This window comes from Loxodonta africana, chromosome 20 (genome assembly GCF_030014295.1).
Source record: "Loxodonta africana isolate mLoxAfr1 chromosome 20, mLoxAfr1.hap2, whole genome shotgun sequence".
Taxonomy (NCBI): Eukaryota; Metazoa; Chordata; class Mammalia; order Proboscidea; family Elephantidae; genus Loxodonta; species Loxodonta africana.
In genome coordinates this window covers 21,194,869-21,217,623 of record NC_087361.1, presented here as the reverse complement: position 1 = coordinate 21,217,623, position 22,755 = coordinate 21,194,869, and the positions used below count along the sequence as shown (strand labels likewise).

The 22,755-nt window shown below is 40.2% G+C and overlaps 1 protein-coding gene across 2 annotated transcripts in view; it reads left to right on the top strand.

The window, feature by feature from the left end:
- Nucleotides 1–4,261: 4,261 nt before the first annotated feature.
- NSUN3 (NOP2/Sun RNA methyltransferase 3) overlaps nucleotides 4,262–22,755 on the top strand; it is a 76,968-nt gene continuing 58,474 nt past the window's right edge. Inside the window, exons 1-3 of one of the 2 annotated variants that reach the window (XM_064273083.1) lie at nucleotides 4,262–4,371; nucleotides 5,214–5,323; nucleotides 16,988–17,295. In XM_064273083.1, coding sequence (XP_064129153.1) covers nucleotides 4,357–4,371; nucleotides 5,214–5,323; nucleotides 16,988–17,295 — 433 coding nt within the window. In that variant the 5' untranslated portion in view covers nucleotides 4,262–4,356. Of the gene's footprint in view, nucleotides 4,372–5,213; nucleotides 5,324–16,987; nucleotides 17,332–22,755 lie in introns of both variants that reach the window. The other variant, XM_064273082.1, reaches the window with a different exon arrangement.

The following is a 22,755-nucleotide window of genomic DNA, read 5'->3' as shown; positions in this document are numbered from 1 at the left end:
ATGTATGTATATATGTGTGTGTGTATATATATATACTTGATACTCAGTTTTATATGCTATGCTATTTGCATTATTCAATTTCTCCCATTCCCCATTAAAAAAAAATCTAATGCTTCCAAGGGCAACAGCTTTTCAAAAATGGAACTGCTTATGCAAATAAAGCCATAGTTCCTAAACTTTATCATCTTTGGCTTTAACACCTAAATTTTTCTCTTTAAGTGGAGTTTGCTTTGCAACCAAGATTCTGTTAATACTAACTAGATTGTTGAGAAATATACTCCAGCTGATCCAAAGAACAAATTTAGATATTTCAAAACCTACATTAAAGTTTGGTATAGGTTATCAAGAGGGCACTGGTTGTTTAGTAGTGGAACTCTCACCTTCCAGGTGGGAGACCCGGGTTTGATTCCTGGCCAGTGCACCTCAAGCACAGCCACCACTCATCTGTCAGTGGAGGCTCACCTGTTGCTGTGATGCTGAGCAGGCTCCAGGAGCTTCCAGAGTAAAAGAAACTAGAAAGAAAGGCCTGGAGATCTAATCCAGAAGTCAGCCAGTGAAAATCCTATGAATCACAACAATCCAATTCCATTGTGCATAGGATCACCATGGTTGGGGTCCTCGTGATGGCAGCTAACAACAACATAGCTTATCAAAATATCAATAATCATTCAGCTTTGTGGAAAATATAGGAAATCAGAAATGAATTTAATAAAGGGGATCTGCTTATAATTAAAAGGAAAACAAAAAGAAAATCATTTTCTTGTTTAGGGCCTGTGCTGTAAATTCCTTTTGTGCACTGTGTGAGGAAAGAGAACGTATGAGCTAGGTAAGTGAATCAATGGTCTTCAAACACACACACATACAGTAAAACCTGTAAAGCCTGGAACCTGTGTAAGGCAAAAACCTGTCAGGGAAGGAAAATATTTTCCACTAATAGCGATGGAAAACTGCTAAGACTGCACACTGTCAAAGGTGAAAAACTTGGGAGGTGTGGAAAACAAGGCACTCTTAATGAGTTTCAGTTCTCAGAGTTTTTGCCATATATATACATACATATATTCTATTATACTGACATATTTTGGAAACCCTGGTGGCACAGTGGTTAAGAGCTATGGCTGCTAACCAAAAGGTCAGGAGTTCGAATCCACCAGGCGCTCCTTGGAAACCCTATGGGGCAGTTCTACTCTGTCCTATAGGGTCGCTATGAGTCAGAATCGACTCGACAGCAATGGGTTTGGGTTTTTTTTGGATGTATATTTTAAATATACTCCTAAAGGAAGAAATTTTAAAAGATTAGATTAAATAGAAATAGAAATTATATTTACTTCCCAATGCCAAAGGAATGTCTTCTGGAGTTTGTACAAGCCACTGTGGAGCAGTAAACTAATAAAACAAGAGGCTCAGTTAACTACTCACCTGAGGTGAAAGTCTAAGACTGCCCGTAATGAGGGAGCATTCTCTGACACCGGTAATAGGTTTCTCTATTGTGTTTTTCTGCCGTCTGCTTTAAAGAACTATCTTTTGATGTCAGATTGTTTTACTACAAAGCCTTTACCCTGCTACAACATAAGCCTCTCTATGAACACGGAGGGTTGTGAGACACGTTTTTCATAAACAGAAAACTCAAAAACATGTAGTACAGGCGATAAGATGTATTTAGTCTGAAACACCTCTCAGATCAATTGATTTCACAATGAAATTGACTAAGTATGTAAAAATTATTTTCCTGCCTAGAGCTAAATCCTTAAGCTTCTTCATTCTCTAATGCTATAAAAAATAATAAAAAGAAAAAACTTTTTTTAGTATGTGTGACACTCAAATTATCTCCCTTCTGCAGTGATTTAAAATGAGTCTGCTAAGAGTCCAGTTCAGTGTGAAGCTTTGTTTATTCTTCAGTAGCTATTCAGGGTGGGATGGGGGAAATCTACTGACATTCTCATGATATACAAATATTAATTATAGATAAGATTATGGAGTTAAATATAAAAGATCAAACTTAAAAAGGAGTGGGGGGCAGAAGTGGATCCCTTGTATGGAAATTTCTAACTTGAAAGGAATGAAATCAATTATAAACAAAAACAACTGATTGCATAAAACTTTAAAATATTTTCACATTAAAAGACAAATGATTGTAAGAAAAATTGAGAAAGTGATTAAAATACAACATAGTTAACATCTCTATAAGCAAAAATAGCACTAAGACATCTATAGATAAATGGACATAAGTAACTTATATAATAGCTAACAAATTTGTGGCATAGTGGTTAAGTGCTACGGCTGCTAACCAAAGGGTCAGCAGTTCGAATCTGCCAGGCGCTCCTCAGAAACTCTATGGGGAAGTTCTACTCTGTCCTTGTAGGGTCACTATGAGTCGGAATCGCTTCTACAGCACTGGGTTTTGGGTTTATGCAAACTAAGGACATAATCAGAAATTATGACAGTGAGATACATAAACAAAAATGTTTATCAATAGTAAGGGAATAGCTAAATAAATATACCTCCATATTATCAAATACCATGCAACTGATAATATGTAAGGTGAATTTTTCTAATAAATGGGACCCCAGAACCCTTGAGGCAACTGGTAGGTTCTAACGGCTGACCTTTGGGTTAGCGGCTGAACACTTTAACCACGTGCCACCAGGGCTCCTGTAACAAATGGAAAATGTTCATTAAAAAGGGAAAAGAATATAACTTTACACATACTGTTTCATCAACTCTAAAAAATACGTTGCGCAAGATTAGAGAAATATGCCAAAATGTTAGTGATTATTTTTATTTAGTGGCATTATTCCTAATTTTCAGTCTCATGTTTTATTTCCTAGGTTTTATACAATAAACATGAGTTTATTTAAAATCAGAAAATAGAAATATGCTAAGAGAATCACAAAACAATATAATAGAATATGACCTTTTTGCAAGCATGACAAAAATTCTTATAGATTACTAACCCAAAAGTTGGCAGTTAGAACCCACCCAGCAGAGCCAAAGAAAGATCTGGCTGTCATAAAGATTAGAGCCTAGGAAACCCTATGGAACAGTTCTACTCTGTCACATGGATTCACCATGAGTGGGAATTGATTCCAGGGCACTTCACCACCACCACAGGGAAATTGTTTAAATAAATGTATTAAGCTTCAAATCGCATTAGTGTAATAACCTTGATTTTTTTAGGTGAGTAGAAGACCTGTACCTATTGCACACAGCTATACTGAGCATTAAAATGATGCTTATTGAATATCAGAGAACATATGAAGCACGGATTTTCTCCTGATATAATTTGATTGCTATAAGAGAGTCATTAAACAGTAACAGTGAAAGAGCAAATAGTGTCTTTCCTGTTACACTGGGTGTAATCCCCACCTTCCTGAGAACCAGTTAAAGTGCTCCTTATAAAGGTGGGTGGGAACTATTGTGGAAGGTTCCTTTTGGTCTTCAGGCTTTTGGTATCACAGCGTCATCATGATAATCACGATCATGACAGAGAAAATAATTCACAAGCAGCAGCCTACATTTAAGCGTTTACTGTTTGCCATTACTAAATGTTTTATATACATTTCAAGCACATTAATCACTTAACCTCTCCTATTAATATATATGTATATGGAAACCCTGGTGGCATAGTGGTTAAGTGCCACGGCTGCTAACCAAAAGGTCCGCAGTTCAAACACTGGGTTTATATATACATATAAAAACAAAGATATATAAAAATATGCAATACAATATATATAGATATAGACAAAAAAAAAACCAATATACGTATATATATATTCCCATGTGGGATCTCCAGGACAACGCGCGCCTTAATGTTTCATCGTCTCCTTTCTTCGTCTCAGTTCTTAATATCTAGACTAACGGCCGGGTCAAGGGAGTTGGTAGACAAAATTCAGTAACTAGCTTAGCTTGGCTTTTTCTAGGAACATTTTAAAATTGATGATCATATAACAAAGCCTAACAAGGACAAAGACTTCATCCTTTTATTGAGCCCCACCCACACAGTTATTAACAACAGTCGAGAGCGACAAGCGACCATCAAAGGCCAGGCTGCCCAAGACTCCGCCCACGGCCCCGGCCACGCCTCCAGGACTGGGCGGAGACCTCTCTCGCTGCCTCGCGCCCCGGGATACACTCGCCTCCACCAACCACCCGCGGACGGAACGCGCGTAAGCCTCTCGCGGGATCTAGGCTCTTTGGTGAGATTTCAGGAACGCAGGCAAGGCAGTATCACGCGAGAAGTTGAGCCGGAAAGGGGCAGGTTTGGGAATGCGTTCCGGAAGTCCGAGTGTACTGTTTTCCTCCCGGAGGGTTCTTAGGTGTGGGATGCTGTAGACCCCTTGTCTGGCAGCTTCTGGTGGGATGATGCTGACCCGGGTGAGGGCTGGGTCCCGGCCGGGGCCTCTGACTGAACCAGACCTTTATCTGCGCGGCCGAGGGGGCGAGGGAGGGGCGAGGGATGGGGGATTCAGCCTTGGCTGCCCCTTCGCGATCTCGGAGTTTCGTTGACTTTCAGCCCTGAGCCCTAGAATAAGGCTGAGGGTGCTGACGCGTGCTCACTAGTGCTCCCTCTGGTACGCGCCAAATCACCTCTGCCCCTGATAACCTGTCCCCGCAGTCCAGCACTCAGACTTCTAATACCTACTTCCTTCACTTTCACACAAATTATAGCTCCGCGAGGGCCGGGACGTCTCCGTCCGTGCTGCAGCCTTGTAGCTTAGAACAGTGTTTGTTACATGACGGGCCCTCAGACTTGTCTTGGTTGAATACGGAAAGCTGGTTTGCAAGGTTTTCGGAGGAAACCAGAGTGGGGTTTTTTTTTTTTTTTTTAATCATTATTCTGGAATAATTTTAGATTTATAAAAGAGTAGTCAAGACAGAACAGAGTACCTGTATGCCCTTCACTCAGTTCTTCCTAATGTTAACGTCTAGAGAAGCTTTTAAAAAGTAGTTTTGTTTAGCTTCCTTAACACTACTAGATTCTGCTTTAAGTTTTCTTCGCGTTTGAGCAATGATTATTGGGAGAAACTCATTTTTCCTAAGTCTTCAGAGTATGGTAGTACAGTTTTGTTTTTTGTGATGTATTGCTCCCTTTGCAAGAACTAATAAGTATTGAACCGAGTGCCCTTGACTTAAAAAAAAAAAGAGTGCTTATGTTGAAATTCAATAAATTCGTAATAATAGCAATGTGTGTCAGCAACTTTTTCTTATCATCATAGCTGAAAGCAAACTCAGAGGGGAAGCTTGCAAAACAGATTTGCAAAGTTGTGTTGGATCATTTTGAAAAACAGTATTCCAAAGAACTTGGAGATGCTTGGAGTACGACAAGGTTAGTATAATTCTCTTGGTGTTTTGTGACAGATGAAGTAAAGTGTGTAATATACCTTTTGTGGGGGAAAGGGCTGTGGTGAGTATAAAAGGCAAGGGAATCTAAGCCTGGCTTCCCTTTGCTCCTGAGGCTTTAGAAAGAAAGAAATAAGAGGATATAAATTGAATCACAGGAAGATGGAAAGGGGAGAAGGAAAACTTTCTAGTGATAGTAAACAGAAATTACTCTGTCCTTGCCTCATGCAGTTGCTTTGCTCCTTCTTGCAACAATAAGGTCCACCAATTTGGCAAATCCAGTATACTGAAACAAAAACCTGAATGAAAGCTTTTGGTGATACTTGACTGGTTTCCGAAATGCAGGATATAATACAATATATCTCTTTAATGCCAATACTGCTTTATCTTATCTTTAAAAAAAAAAAAAAAAAAGCCTCCGAGTTGATTCTGACTCATGGCAACCCTACGTGCTTCAGAGCAGAACTGTGCTCTATAGGGTTTTCAATGGCTGCAGACTTAATGGAAGCAGATCACCAAGCTACTTTTCCACAGTTCCACTGGGTGGACTCAAACCCCAGACCTTTCGGTTAGTAGCTGTGAGCAAACTGTTTGCACCACTCAGGTACTTATCTAAAGTCGTACTTATTTGGTAATGATATTTCTTCCCTGTTTTGTTTATAGCTGATTGTATTTTGAACCATACACCAATTTGTAAATGTATCAGAGGAAAGAGAGAAAGAAACTTAATGCCTAGAAGTAGTAGGTGAAAGAAATTTAATTTGTATGTGTGGTGAGTTTTGCCATGATCTTAGTGTCACTGTGTGGGTTTATTACATTGAGTGTCTGATAAGAACCATGCCCTGTGGAATACCAAAAGCAAGACAGTCCCCATGTCCAGTTTGTTGGCAGTCTGGCGTTCCTGTGTGTGTCTGTGTAGGGGTACGGGGTATGGTTACATCTAAGTAAACCGCTAATTCGGTGAGTATTGTAATCGAAGAAGACACCGGATGGTATAAGGGGTACCTTCTCTTAGCTAACAAAGTGACAGTGCCAGAAAAGACCTGAGAAGATACCAGGTCTCAGTAACTAATAAGAGTTGCCTTGGCAAAAGGAACCAGGCGTTCTAGGCTGGGGGAAAACTGCACTGTTCATAAAGTTATGAGTAAAAGCCCAGTACATTTTGCACAGGAGAAAAAAAAAGTTACATGACTACAGACAGTACGTATAACCGAGTCCAGATAGCAATTTCTTGGACAATTGTCATTTGTCTTCTCTTGGCACAGCCCAATAAACATTTCTCCTTTACAGAGGACACCTTTAAACATTTTTTTTGAACAGTGATTAAGTGTTGCCTAATGAAGATAATAAGTTGTAAGGTAGTTCTGAGATAAGTTTTGGACAAATTAAGCTTTTGGGGGGGAACTCTTAGATACTGCAGTAGACGGGGTCCTGATGTCGCAGTGGTTAAAAATTCAGCTGCTAACCGAAAGGTCAGCAGTTTGAATCCACCATCCGCTCCTTGGAAACCGTATGAGGCAGTTCTGTTCTGTCCTATAGGGTTGCTTTGAGTCCGAATTGACTGGATGGCAGCGGGTAAATACTGCAGTGTGAAAATACAGCTTATAGTTGTGCTTTTTATTTCAAAACTGGGTTTTGAAATGGGTGTCTTCTATTCTAGACTTTATAGTGAAGTAATAAATTCACGAGGTTTTCAGTATTCAGAGGGACTCAGATATAAATAAGAACCATGATATTTAAGTAACCAAATACTTATTGCATGGTCATTATGCGCCAGGCCGTATTAATTTCTGTGAGCCTCAGAACAAACCTCTGAGGTTTGTTTCCTATTTTTCATCTGAGGAAACTGCCCAAGTTCACTCAGCTAGTGGGTGGCAGAGCTGGGGCTTTTGCCCAGGCTGTCTGGCTCAAGAACTCCCACTGCTAATTCATTTTCTGTCCTGCCTCTCATACCTGGGATGTAATTAGGCATAGTTGGATGACTTAAAAAAAAAGATTTCCAGAGGTATGTTGTCTGCAGGCTTTGTACTAATCTAGATACGCATATCCTGTAATGGATATTTAGTTCACTCAGACAGATTTATAAATTATTATTTGACCCTAAACATTAAATTGGGCAGTGAACCTCAAGTCCATTTAATTAGTTGCACCTTCTGCATCACCGGCCTTTTTGTTGGGCTTTCTTGGTAATTTGATTCTTGCATAAACGTGCTAAATTGGCCATAGGCAAAATGAAGGCTTGCTTTCTCAGCCTAGAAAGTAGTCAGAGCATGGAAGATGGCATGGGAAAATAAGAACAGAATTAAATATTTTTGTAAGAAGAGGCTTTTTTTTAACTGTTTATTTCCAAGACAATATTGTGTTTGCAGGGTCTGTTTACTTCCAGGGAAAGGTGAGTGCCTTTTTTTCTATTTAGAAAGTAATTTACTCGACATTTTTAGTAGTGGGAAAGGGTTAGTATTTATTTTAATTTTATTGTTTTATGATAACCTTTCTCTCTGAGTCACTCTCTGAGCAGCCCTTTAAAGTAGAGTTTACCCTGGTTCAAATCTTGCTGTTTCTTGTCTGCATGTCTCCTTTCAGGTGAGCCCATTAATGGCCTGGCTTTAAACTACCATCAGTATAGTATCATCTTAAGCTGTGCAGGCCCACTCAAGCCACAGTTCCACATTTCTAAGTGATTTCTACACTTAGCTGCCGTATTCGGAAAACTCATTATGTCCCCAAAGCATATTTTTCCCTTCCAAACCTATGTGCTATTTGGATAAAAAACCAAACCTGTTGCCGTCAAGTCACTTCCAGCTGATAGCGACTCTATAGCACAGGGTAGAACTGCCCCATAGGGTTTCCAATGAGAAACTGGTGAATTCGAACTGCTAACCTTTTGGTTAGCAGTCAAGCTCTTAACCACTGCACCACCAGGGCTCCATGTGCTGCGTAGATACAGCGTCTCCACTGAAGGCATCACCATCAATCCCATTTCCTGTTCTCTCATCCCCGCCTTCACTGAAACACAGTGCCTCTGTGCCCCTGTCAGAATCCAAATGGTTACTAACTACTGTTGCTCCTTCCTGAGAAGTCTCTTAAATTGGATGTCTGCTTTCTATCACCACTGCTAAATCAGGTCTTCATCTTCTTTTATTTAGCATATTGCAACGTCCCCTTTCTGTAGTCTCCCACCTTTAGTATTTGTTAGCCACTTTTGTAATACTATGTGCCAGCCTCTGTTTTAAGCACAAGTAATAACACAATTCTCTTAGTTCTGAGATAGTTATTATTTTTATTTTACAATTCTCTTAGTTCTGAGATAGTTATTATTTTTATTTTATGGATAAGAAAGCTGAGGCACATAGAGGTTAAGTAGCTTGCCTAAGGATACGCAGCTTGCATTTGGAAGAGCCTTGAGAGTTCAGCTTACCTACTCTCTCATGCTGCCTCTCAGTGACATGTCCTCCTCAGTGCCTCCATATGTCCTGTGTCATTCCTTGCACACCAGCCTTCTTTGTTCTCTCACTGTGTGTTATTGCCCATGGAATACACATCTTACCGTCACTTAGCCAGGCTCCTTCATACTTGTGGGAGCAGATATGCCACAGGAATATCCAGGAATACCTTTCTCTCTTTTCCCGCTGTATGGTAAGAGTCTGGGTTCAAATCCAACGTCTGCATCTATCATCTAACCTATAACCTAGGTAAGCTACTTAATATATGTGTACCTCTCTATTCTCATCTGTAAAATGGGGATAAGAGTACTTATTTCATATAATTACTGGGAAGATGAATTAATATATGCATGTTATACACACATGTACACACGCCTGCATATGAAGTGCTTGGAGTATTATTTGACTTGTAGTAAACCAAAAACCAAACCAGTTGCCACTGAGTCAATTCTGTTTTATGGCAGCCCCGTGTATTGCAGAGTAGAATTGTGCTCCACAGAGTTTTCAATGGCTTTGATTTTTCAGAAGTAGATCACCAGGCCTGTCTTCTGAGACACTTCTAGGTGGATTCAAACGACCAGCCTTTCAGTAGCCAAGCGCTTAACTGTTTTTGCCACCCAGGGACTCCACAGTAAGCCCTTACGTGTTAACATTATTATTATTGTACTACTGTTAATTAGCCATTCTCCATCAAGCCTTCTCATGTGCTCCTGGCAAAATCAGTTGCTCTGCCCCATGTATTTTCACTACATTTTGTTGATACTGTCATTATAGTACTTTCAAGATTGTATGGCCACAATTATTGATTTATTTGTCTTCCCTGACAAGGGAGGAACTTGAGGAACCAAGACCTTAAGACTTGGTCAAGTCACCCACTTACTCATGATTCAGGCAGTGTTTTGGGAGTGCTGTTATGTACCAAGCATGGACTAAACACTGGGGATTTAGAGATGGATGCCCTCGACTATAAAGGGAGGACTAACAAACACTAATGGAAGACTTTATGAACTTTGGAAAGTTTACGTGCACAACGTGGAAAGCAGAAAATACCCAGAGACATTCTCCTCATTAACAGAGCTCACCCATACTGGGGGAAAAAAATTTTACCAGATAGTATTACCAGAATCTGTGAAGGTGGGTGGACTGGGGTGGCTGGGGAAAAGATAAATGAATTAGTATCTAGATTTCTGTTTTGTTCCAAGTTTACAGCAAATCCCTGTGAAGTAGTAACATTCCGCCCCACTTAAAGTCAGAGGTTAGAAAACTTGCCAGATGTTTCACGGTTAATGGCAAGTCAGCCCTATGGCATGAGTGGCCATGCCATTTCCTCTTCTGTGCTGCTATGGAGGGTCTAGAATTGTGTGCACAGCCTTCATAACATAAAGGACTCCTTAAGTTCAGTATTTTCAGCCTTTGTGTCTCTACAAGAAACACAGATTGCCACTCAGTACTTCCTCTCTAAGGTGACATGGGTGACATATATGGACGTAGATGTCCTTTGTAGAAGAGACAAGGAGGAAACAATGCCAAAAAAGAGTAAGAGGCCCGTGGCTCCCCATTAGAATCTCTGGACAGTAAAAATAAAATGGCTCAAAAACATACTTGGGTGCACATTTCCTGAAATGTTCAGACTTTTAAAATGATTCAATGAGCACCCTCTAGTGGACCATAATGAGCACAAAAAGGGGATTTTTATTTTTCTAACCATGAAAATTTAAATTAGTAATCTACAGGATTATGCCAATTGTGCTTTACAATTTCTAGATTATTTTTTATCCTCATCATTAGGAAAGTAGGATGGAGAATAGAATAAACCAAAAACCAAACCAAACCCATTGTCATCGAGTCGATTCTGACTCATAGCGACCCTGTGGGACAGAGTAGAACTGCCGTAGGGTTTCCAAGGAGCTTTCGAACTGCTGACCTTTTGGTTAGCAGCCATAGCTCTTAACCACTATGCCACCAGGGTTACTATTAAAAAATATATATAATTTTTTTATTTAGTGAGTAGAATTTAGTAAAAAGAATAAAATCACAGAAAAATTAAATGAAAATCCTATTATCAAATAACATAAAAAATGTCCAAACACAGTGAAAGTTGCAAAAGCCAGAACTTGACTGGACTGCCTTGTTTTTCCAGATCTTGCAAGTTTTCCATCTTTGACAGGGTACAGTCTTACCACTTTTCTATTGCTCGATTTAGTGGAAAATATTTGAAATTTCCTTCTTTGACAGGTTTCTTCCTTACACAGCTTCTGGGTTTTGCAGGTTAATACAGTAATACAGTATATGTTTTTTCAAGGTGTTGATTTCTATTTTTATGTTTTTCAATATGCTGGAATTTTGTTAAAATAGTAATTAGTCCAGAGATCCTTGCATTAAACTCTGATTCTGTTCATTTATTTGGGAAATATTCATTGAGGGTGTATACCCTGGCATTCAGCTGGGGAGATAAAATTAACTTATGGCCCGCATAGACCATTTGGGGAAACAGGTAATTAAGGAGGTAGTGTGACATGTGCTATGATTAGTATAGCTTCATCAACTTTTTACCACAGTTTAGTCATTCCTGTGCACCACTTATTCAGTTTCACTTAATTTTCATCTCTTAATCAACTTTTCTTAAAAATTTAAATATGAGCTAATTTGACATCGTCGGTAAGTAGATGTGCCTGGCATGTATTTGGTGCACAGTGTAGAGAATGAATGATTTTGGCAAGAAGATAGTGCTGGCTTAGTACGTTGTGGGTAGGAGGCAGCAACAATGCAGCCCAGTTCAGGAGGACATTCCAAGGGATAGATATTCAGGCACAGGCAGCTTTACAGCAGTCAATGTCCAGATCCTCAACTTCCATGTTTGTTCTTTGGGAAAGTTGCACTACTCCTATCCCTGCCTGAGGTGGTATTCGGAAAGTTGCTCTTACGCGCCTAAGTGGTATTCATTCACCTTTCCCTACCTGCTCTTCCACAATTGACCTTTTCCCACTTTACAAAGGCGCACTTTCACCATCCTGACTCTTCTATACTCCATTTAGTCAGGGTGTAAAATTTCCAGGAACCAAACAGGAACAGTTGGAATGTCACTGTAAAGTCTCACAAAGTTAATGATGAGTGACTAACAAATCCAGTGGCTTCCAAGTTTTGCTTTCAACAAAAGTGAGAGTCCCCATTGAGTTGTCAGCTAACAGCTCATTTGAAATATTTTTGATGATAGGTCACTCTCATGGATTAATTTGTGTCCCCCCAAAATATCTGTCAACTGAGCTAGGCCATGAGTCCCAGTATTGTGTGATTCTCCACCATTTTATATGATTCCCCCTATTTGTTATAAATCCTATCACTATGATGAAATGAGATGGATTAGTGGTAATTATGTTGATGAGATATACAAGATTAGATAGTGTCCTAAGCCAATCTCTTTGAGATATAAAAGAGAGAAGTGAGCAGAGAGACAGGAGGACCTCATACCATCAAAAAAATCAGTGCCTGCAATTGGATCACTTCCTTTGTGCCTGAGGTTCCTGTGCTGAGATGCTCCCAGACTGCTTTCTGGGAGAAGACTGATGACAAGGACCTTCCTTTGAAGCCAACAGAGAGAGAGGGCCCCCTGGAGCCAGTGCCCTGAGTACATACTTCTAGCTTGCTGGACTGTGAGAGAGTGAACTTCTCTTTGTTGGAGCTGTTCACTTGTGGTGTTCCTGTTATAGCGGCACTAGATGACTAAGACAGTCACTAAGTGATTTGGGAATTGTTATGGATTGAATTGTGTTTCCCAAAAGTTATGTTGAGGTCCTAGGCCTTGTACTTGTGAACTACCTGTTTCTCCAGCTGGTCTGTATGGACCATTACTTAATTTTGGAAATAGGGATTTTCTCTTGTTAATGAGATCATACTGGAGTAGGGTGGGTCCTAAATCTAGTCCCTTCTGAGCAGTGTCTTTTTAAAAGAGAATAGACACATAGACACACAGCGGGAGACACCATGTGACAGTGTAGGCAGATACATCTGTAAGCAACAAAGGAACCCGAAGGATTGCTGTCACTCGCCAGAGGCTAAGGGAGAGGCCCAGAGAGGGAATCAACAAGGCCAGAACCTTGATTTGGACTTTTAGCCTCCAGAACTGTGAGAAAATAAATTCTGTTCTTCAAAGCCATCCACTTCATGCTATTTTGGTTTGGCAGTCCTAGAAAACTAAGGCGGGGACATAGCTCATCATTCAAAGAAGTGGGAGACATTGCTATAACAGAATGTATTTACTTCTTGTTTACTTATTTAAGTGAACATTTTTCTCAGCCTTATATCTATAAAAATACTAAATAGGAATAAAATTGGTATTGAACTCTGACTCATTCTAGCCAGTAGTCATATTCATCCACGGATATATGGAAACAAGCTCGTTTTTGTAAATGTTGCATTTCCTATTAATTTTTACTTTTTTTGTTTACTGGTCATAATAAGTTGTTTTAGTCAATTTTGTTCCAGTACTTTTATTGATAACTCAATCTGAAAGTTACCATTTTAACACTTTGAGATTTAAGATTAAAGGGGAGACAAGTTTAGCATGTATGTGTGTGTATGTGCACGTGTGTGTGGCAGAAAAGTATGAAATCTGATAGGATAATAAGATTTCAAGCATAAATATTATGATAAAATTGTATGGGGAACTGAAATGTAAATAAAAGGGAAAGGAAATGTAAAATTTCCTCCTATTGAAGAAGAGCCTGTATGGGTATCACAATCACTGATATTTAGATTCCACTGATAAGTTTTAAAAAGCGGTGCAATATTTTTAAATGTCAGTTTTTGCAATCTGCTGGAATTTATATCCTTGAACATATGGTAAAGAATTTTGTGTCAATTTAAAATGTGCCAGAGGGTACATAGGTTTATCAAGTAGTATCAGTGAATGTACTAGCAAAACATTTGCAGGTCACTGAGCTTGTGGCCTGAAAATACCAAAATCAAGCCAGTTGCCGTCGAATGGATTCCAACTCATAGTGACTCTATAGGACAGAGTAGAAGTGCCCCATAGGGTTTCAAGGAAGCAGCTGGTGGATTTGAACTGCCGACCTTTTTAGCAGCTGAACGCTTAACCACTGTGCCACCAGGGCTTGGAAACTGCTAAGTGGAGCAGCTTCAATCTCTTCCTCATGAATCTTGGGAAGAGGCAAAGCCTAGAGCCTGGCCACTGTGTTCTGGAGTCTTCTAAGCACTGTGCTCTACTTCCTGCTGGGCTACGTGCCTATCCATTGAAGTAGCTACTGCACTTCCAGACCCAGGGCAGCAGCCCACCCATGCGTGCCATTGCAGGCACGAAGAGCTTGTGTATGTGTGGCAGCTGCAGGTGGGGGCTGGGGGATGGGAGTGAGGAGTGAGGAGCCCGCTTTAATTCAGACCTTTGCTTTCTCAGAGGTAGGAGGCGCTAGCCAGAGCAGCCATAGCAGTCCCTCACTGAGTTGGTCCTGTTGCACAGGGTCTTGTGGGGTAGCGTGTGGGAAACTATCCCCAGTGTTAGAGACGATAGGTCTGCCGCAGGGAGGCCTGGACCACTGGTGCTAGGTGGGACTTGGGGTGGAGGGACTCTGTCCCTACCCCTGTGGATCACTAGTGCTCTAGTACCAGGGTCCTGTGCTTTGGGGGTCACTCCTGTAGAATAGAGACTTTAAAGCCAGCCTGTTTGAATCCAGGTGTTTCTACTTATTAGTGACATGAACTTGGGAAAATTGCCCAATCTCTGAAAGCCTTAACTACCTAACCTCTAAAATAGGGGCACCACCTGCCTCTCAAGGTTGTTGTGATGGCTGGATGAACCATGTGTGGAAATAGACAAAAACACCCAAATAAGAACAAACAGGCTGCTTATTCAGAGCTTGTGATAGCAAGGGAGTCAGCCACCTTCACTTTGATGTGCTAGAGACTCAGGGCAGGCAGGAGAGTGGGAGAGCTTTACAGTGGACAAAAGGAGGCTGCTGGGAAGCTGGAGGTGAGCTAAATAGAAGCTAGGCCTTTTATGTGATTGGTTTAACCCTTTCCGACCCAGCGACCCTTGGGGAGCATATTTGGATTTCCCCTGGTTGGTTTTAAGTTGGAGGCAGGGACAAAAACTAAGGATACTATTAGTTATTAATCAAGCCCGGGCCATTTTGGGCCCATTGTTACAGGAATTGTTTGGCTTCCTGGACTGGTAGCTGCGGATAGTGGTTTGACTCATTGGGCTGGATGCTGCAGATAGTGGGTCAATTGATTATAAAATTCATCTGAAAGAATACTTGTTCAACAATACCTTGGGAGATTCTGAAAACGGAGAATAATGAATAAGAGATTTGCCCTGCAGATATTAACCAGTTGAAAGTGTCCTGCCCTCCGTTGGTCAAAGGGTAAACACATGATTTAGCCAAACCCCTTCAGTCTATATAAATTAAATTATGTTCTGACCATTTCCCTGTTACTCCTTGACTCCAGACACTGGGTGGGTTTTCATCCAGCTTGGAGGGTAAGATTCCGATGGAATGAGGTAAGATTTACAATAATGGCATTCACAGATTTCACTTTGGGGACCAGTTTTTAAAAGCATCGGTTCCCAAAGTATGGTCCTGGGGATCAGCAGCTTCAATATCTCCTGGGAACTCACTAGACATGCAAATCCTCTGGTCCCACCTCAGACCTACTAAGTCAGAAATTCTAGTGGCAGGGCTCAGCCATCCTTCTTACAGACGCTTGGGGTGGTGCAAAGAGTTAAGGGAGGGCTGAAAGACAGGCCAAGTGATCGTCTTCTGAAAGGGCACAGCCTTCAAAACCCTATGGAGTGCAGTTCTACCCTGCAACACTTGGGGTCACCATGAGTCGGAATCCACTCCACTGCAACTTTTTTTTTAATGCATGCTAAAGTTGGTGAACCACTTTCTAAAAGACACATTTTTCAGAACAGCTGAAAGAGATACACCAGGCTCCTTTAGCACACCATCCATAATAAGAAGCACTGAAAGGAGAAATCGGTTTTACATATCACCCCCAAATTGTAATTTACACCGCTACACTTCAAGTCACAGGTGTTACATTTCAATCCAGCCATTCCTCACATAAGCAACTCCAGGGTGAGTAGCAGCTGGAATTTATTTAATTGACTGTGGTTAATGAAGCTCCCAAATAACTCCGCTGGAAAGTTCAGCTAATAAATAAATGCAGTATTTCCTGCTGTATCATCTGTCAGTTGATGTGAGCTTGTGACTGTCAGGAGATCTAACTACTGGACTGAATACAAAGCTGGGAAGGAAATCTGCTGGGAGGACGCCTCCACCATCAAACCGTCAGTGATCTTTGCATCATCCTTGGTTTTGGATCATCTGAGCCACCGCTCCCTTCATTATCTGTTAACTGTGGAAGCTCCCCATAATTAGGTTTCCATACTTTTCATCTTCATCAGAGGAAAACTTTAATGAAACTCATTTAAACACCCTTTAATGGTAGTACTTTCCCCCAATATTAATAGTTTTTAGTTCTAAGTTTTGTTTCTTAGAAAAACACTTCCTTGTGCAAAGAGTAATAGACTGACATCTATTTTGACAGTCTTAGAATGATGTAAAAGCAGGCCTTTTTTTTTTTTTTGGCACGGTGCTCTGCAGGGTTGGGACTAGGGTGGGACAAGTGATGCATTCTCCCCATCCCCTGACCAATGCAAAATTTAAGGGGGTCCCAAGAAACTCAGCAATTAAGATATTAATATTTTTAATGCAATATTTTAAAAATCAAAATGAATACAAAATATCCACAATGGACAAAATATCAAATGTTTAAATAAAGAGAGGACCATTAACAGTGCCAGGCAGGTTGAACCATATCGCAGCTTAAGACAAAACGGAAAGTCAGTAATACTGATCCTCTCTCTCTGAAAATCCCAGGTAAGAAAAGTGTAAAACTAGAACCACATTCAGTCAATACCCATTGCCTTCAAGTTGATTCTGGCTCATAGCGACCCTATAGGACAGAGTAGAACTGCCCCATAGGGTTTTCAAGGCTGTAATCTTTACAGAAGCAGACTGCCTCATCTTTCTCCCGTGGAGAGGCTAGTGGGTTTGAACCACCAACCTTTTGGTTAGCAGCTGAGCGCTCAACCACTGTGCCACCTGGGCTTCTATTCACTCAATTATGAACATAAAATTCTATTCTGTGTATAATATTAATATTTCTTTTTTTTTTTCCATTTCTAGGAATATACTAACATCCCCATCATGCTGGCAGTATGCTGTCCTGTTTAACCGATTCAACTACCCTTTTGAACTGGAAAAGGATTTACTTTCGAAGGGCTATTATACACTCTTTCAAGGATCTTTACCCTATTATCCTGAATCAATGAAGTGTTACCTTAGCAGAACTCCAGACCGAATGCCCTCTCAAAGACACCAGATGCGAAACCTGAAAAAATACTATCTCCTAAATGCTGCTTCTCTTCTCCCTGTTCTGGCTCTGGAATTAAGGGATGGGGAGAAGGTGCTGGACCTGTGTGCTGCTCCTGGAGGCAAGTCGGTAGCTCTGCTGCAGTGCGCTTACCCAGGTAGTGTGGTGGTGCTGCTGGTGGTGGGGTTTTTTCCAGTGATCAACGACTTTTAAACATCCGTTTGTTTCCAAATATTTAAGATTGAGTCTGTAAGCCTTGACAGTTTAAAAACTACAGTGTGAGGAAAAGTAGAAATTTCAGGTAACTGGAAACACTATTGCAACATTTTGTAAATAGCACACTGCCAGGTAATAGGTGTCCAGGTAAGCATGCCAATGACAAAAACAAACACAAACAAACAAAAACTCTTGCCCTTGAGTCTCATGGTGATCCCATGTTCTGTGGAGCAGAACTGCACTTCATAGTGTTTTCATTGCTGTGATATTTTGGAAATTGATCCCCAGCCCTTTCTTCTAAAGCACCTCTGGGTAAATTCACACCACCAACCTTTATGTGAGTAGTTTGCATTAGCCAAGGACTCCTTTTAGCTTGAGACTCGTATATTGCTATTGTTGTCATACTTCTCTGTAGCAAAACATTTAAAGTATCAAAATATTAAGACCATTTTTAGTACCATGACCTAGGGCAGTTCTGTCCAATAGAAAGATAATGTGAAGTATATATCATTTTAAATTTTTGAGCAGTTACATTAAAAATGTAGAAACAAGTGAAATTAATCTTAATAAGGCATTTAACCCAATGTTGTTTTTGTTAGTTGCCATTGAGTTGATTCCAACTCATGGTGACCACATGTATCTCATGGTGACCACATGTATAACAGAGTAGAACTGCTTCATAGGGTTTTCAAGCCCCTGTGACCTTTCAGAAGCAGATCATAAGACCTGTCTTCCGAGGCGCCCCTGTTGTTGTTAGGTGCCATCAAGTCGGTTCTGACTCACAGCAACCCCACGTACAACAGAATGAAACACTGCCTGGTACTGCGCCATCCTCACGATTGTTGTTATTCTTGAGCTCATTGTTGCAGCCACTGTGTCAGTCCATCTCGTTGAAGGTCCTTCTCTTTTTTGATGACCGTCTACTTTACCAAGTATGATGTCCTTCTGCAGGGAGTGGTCCCTCCTGATAATGTCTAAAATATGAGACACAAAGTCTTGCCATGCTTGCTTCTAAGGAACATTCTGGCTGCACTCCTTCCAAGACAGATTTATTCATTCTTCTGGCAGTCCATGGTATGTTCAATATTCTTCTCCAACACCATAATTCAAAGGCATCAGTTCTTTGGTCTTCCTTATTCGTTGTTCAACTTAACATGCGTACGAAGCGATTGAAAACACCGTGGCTTGGGTTAGGCGCATCTTAGTCCTTAAAGTGACATCTTTGCTTTTTAAAAGCTTTAAAAAGATCTTTTGCAGAAGATTTGCCCAATGCAATGTGTAGTTTGATTTCTCGACTGCTGCTACCATGGGCGTTGATTTTGGGTGCAAGTAAAATGAAATCCTTGACGATTTCAATATTTTATCATGATATTGTTTATTGGTCCAGTTGGGAGGGTTTTTGTCTTATGTTGAGGTGTAATCTATACTGAAGGCTGTGGCCCAACTTTTTGGGTTATTTGCTTACCATACAGATTGAATAAGTATGGTGAAAGGATACAACCCTGACACGTGCCTTTCCTGACTTTAAACGATACAGTATCTTCTTGTTCTTTTCCGACAACTGCCTCCTGGTCTAAGTACAAGTTCCTCATGAGCACAATTAAGTGTTCTGGAATTCCGACTCTTGGTGATGTTATCCATAATTTGTGATGATGCACACTGTCAAATGCCTGTGCATAGTCAATAAAACACAGATAAACATCTTTCTGGTATTCTCTGCTTTCAGCTAGGAACAGTCTGACATTAAAAAATCCCTTATTCCATGTCCTTTTCCAAATATGACCTGAATTTCGGACAATTACCTGAGATGTACTGCTGCAACTGCTTTTGAGTGACCTTCAGCAAAATTATACTTGTGTGTAATATTAATGATATTGTTCGATAATTTCCACATTTTGTTGGATCATTTTTCTTTGGAATGGGTACAGATATGGATCTCTTCCATTTGGTTGACCAGGTAGCTGTCTTCCCAATTTCTTGGCATAGACGAGTGAGCACCTCCAGCACAGTGTCCATTTGTTGAAACATCTCAATTGGTATTCCACTAACTCCTGGAGCATTGTTTTTTGCTAATGCCTTCAGTGCAGCTTGGACCCCTTCCTTTAGTACCATAGGTTTCTGATCATGTACTGTCTCCTGAAATGGTTGAATGTTGACTGATTCTTTTTGGTATAGTGACTCTGTATTCCTTCCATCTTCTTTTGATGCTTTCTGTGTCATTTAATATCTTCCCTGTAGATTCCTTCAATATTGCAACTTGAAGCTTGAATTTTTTCTTCAGTTCTTTCAGCTTGAGAAGTGGTGAGCATGTTCTTCCCTTTTGGTTTTCTATCTCCAGGTCTTGGCACATTTCATTATAATACTTTGTCTTCTCAAGCTGCCCTTTGAGATCTTCTGTTCAGCTCTTTTACTTCATCATTTCTTCTTTTCTCTTAAGCTACTCTAAGTTCAACAGCAACTTTCAGAGTCTTTCTTCTGAGGCACCTCTGGGTGGGTTCAGTTGCCATCCTTCCAGCTAGTAGTCGGTGCTTAAGCATTTACATCACCCATTTATATCTAAAATATTACTTCAACATGTAATCAAAGTTTAAATTATTAAAGAAATATTTTGCATTCTTATTTTCTTATAGTCTTCCAAATTGGTGTGTATTTTACACTTAAAGTACATTTCAGTTCCTATGAGCCATATTTCAAGTGCTCAATAGCCACATGTGGCAAGTGGCTACAGTTCTAAAATTAAAAACAAAAATTTTTTAAATTGAGTAATCATTATCATTGTTAGTAATAGAAAAATGTTGAGCTGTATGTAATATACACTTTATAAATACTTATTAAAAATAATAAGCATTTATATTATTTTCTTAATAAGATGGAACTTCTTAAAGAATTACTTCAAGTTTCCTTAAATGTATATTACTTATGGCTAGGTGAGACGGGGTTCTGCATCAGTTCTGTATGGTTTTTGTTTGAGTCATGGTACTGTTTTTTATAGATGCAAGTGCTGAAAAACCTTGTTCACATAAATAAGAAGATGGAAATGGCAGGAATTGTGTTACCGGAGTTTCATTCGTTCTTTAAACTCCTTCTGAGTTAAACCCCAAAATCTCATAGTGGTCTTTCTTCAAGCGTCACTTCTAATGATCTATTAGGTGACCATTCCATTAGGTCTGTTTTTTTTAAATGTGCTTTAAGTGAAGGTTTACAGAGTATATTAGTTTCTCATTTTGTGACATTGGTTTCCAACCCCGTGACGTGTCAACACTCTGTCCTTCTAGACCATGGGTTCCCCGTTTCCATTTGTCCAGTTTTCATGTTCTCTCCTGACTTCTCGTCCTTGCCCCTGGGCTGGTGTACCCATTTAGTCTTGTGTACGTGTTTGAACTACGTGTATTATTGTTTTATAGGCTTGTCTAATCTTTGGCTGAAGCGTGAACCTCAAGAGTGACTTCAGTACTGAGTTAAAAGGGTGTCTGGGGGCCATTAGGTCTATTTTGTTGAAGGCAAAGAATTGGGAACCATTTCAAATACAAAAAGATGGGTTGCCTAGTTGTTAGAGTCATTCACTTTCTCTGTCAAGACTCCGATGTGTTGAGCTGCCCTTGTTTAGTGCTCTGGAAGTTTCTACATCCATACACAACTTTCCTTAGTAAGATTCTTAATGGGCAGCTTGCTTTTTGTTTGTAAAGTTGGTTAAAGGCCGTTGTGAAAGAAGATACCCTAGGCCTGAGGCGTTCTCCTCCTTTAGGAAGACTTGGGAAGTTGATGATCTGAAAATTGATTATTTTGAAACTGTCTAAAGCCATATAAGTCTGCCTATCCTAAAAAATGTTTCCGCATGTATATTTCAGTTTGAGGACTGCTGGTTTATTTCTTCTTTTGAGAGCATTCCCTGTTGAAATAGATAAAATTTGTTTTTGTAATTAAAAATGTGAATCCATTTGTAGTATGCATTGGTACAAATACATTAATTAAAAGTGTGTTTTAGGATTCTGGATTAAAACTCTGCTATTGATGTTTTCTATGTGAAAAATCATAACAAAAGAGATTTATTTTTATGATTGTATAATTTGAGCTGAGGTTTTATTGAATCATGTGTTATAGGGAAGGAGCCCTGGTGGTGCAGTGGTTAAAGTGCTAGGATGCTAACCAAAAGGCCAGTGGTTTGACCCCACAGCCACTCTGCAGGACAAAGATGTGCCTGTCTGCCTTCATAAGGACTCCAAACAAAAAAAAAACGGACTACAGCCTTCAAAACCACATGGGGCAATTCTACTCTGTCCAGTAAGGTCGTTGTGAGTCAGAATCCACTCCATGGCAATGAGTGTTATAAGAAGTATTTGTATTTACTTCCCTTGTTTCTGTGTTCTTTGTTAGTATTCTTACTTTGACTGTTATAAGGCTAGGCTATTAAATTTGCGTGTACAATTTTTAGTATTGTACAAACCAAAAAACCAAACCCATTGCCATTGTGTCGATTCTGACTCATAGCAACCCTATAGGACAAAGTAGAATAGCCTCACAGAGTTTCCAAGGAGTACCTGTTGGATTCAAACTGCCAGTCTTTTGGTTAGCAGTCGTAGTACTTAACCACTAGGCCAGCAGGGTTTCCCGTATTGTAAAATGTAGAAAAGAAGTTCCAGATTTGGGCACTATCATCTTGCAGAGAGGACATCTTAATCATAAATTAGTAGGTTATGAATAGTTCATAGGTTTATGATAGGGAAGGTGATCTGATTAGGAACCCAAAGGCAAGCTGATATATCCTAGGAGTTCCTAGTGGGGAAGAATCTGTTACCAAACGCAGTGGGTTCACCGCTTGTACTCTCGTTAAGAACAGCTAACAGTCAAGTGGATTTTAAAGCAAGACATATTTTATTACTTGTGACAAGTAAGGAGACAGGAAGATCACTCTCAAAGCCCTGCCTCTCTGAACAAAGGGGTGAAGGAAGTTTTATGCTACGCAGGAAAGGGGAAGTCATATTCATTAAATTCCTGGGAAGTGGCATGTATATTTATTGTGGAGCTGGGACAGGAATAAGCACAGAAGTAGCTGATGGACCCCTGCCCTGAAATGGGCTTGGCTGTCACTGATGACATAAGTCCGGTGACTTTTAGTTCCTTGGCATGAGTTTTTTGGTTCCTTGAGTGTCAGAGCTTGGATTCAACTTTAGGTCACTGATTGTCTCACAGCACATGTGCGGGGGTCTGGTTTGGGCTGGTTGACCTGAAAAACATCTGTAAGAGGGAGGATTAGGAAGAAGCAGAAGGCATTGTGCTTAAGCTTTAACTGCCCTTTAAAGGGGGTAAACAATACTTTGTGGTCAAGCCATTGTGTTTAAACTATAACTTTCCTGAAGTGGGGTAA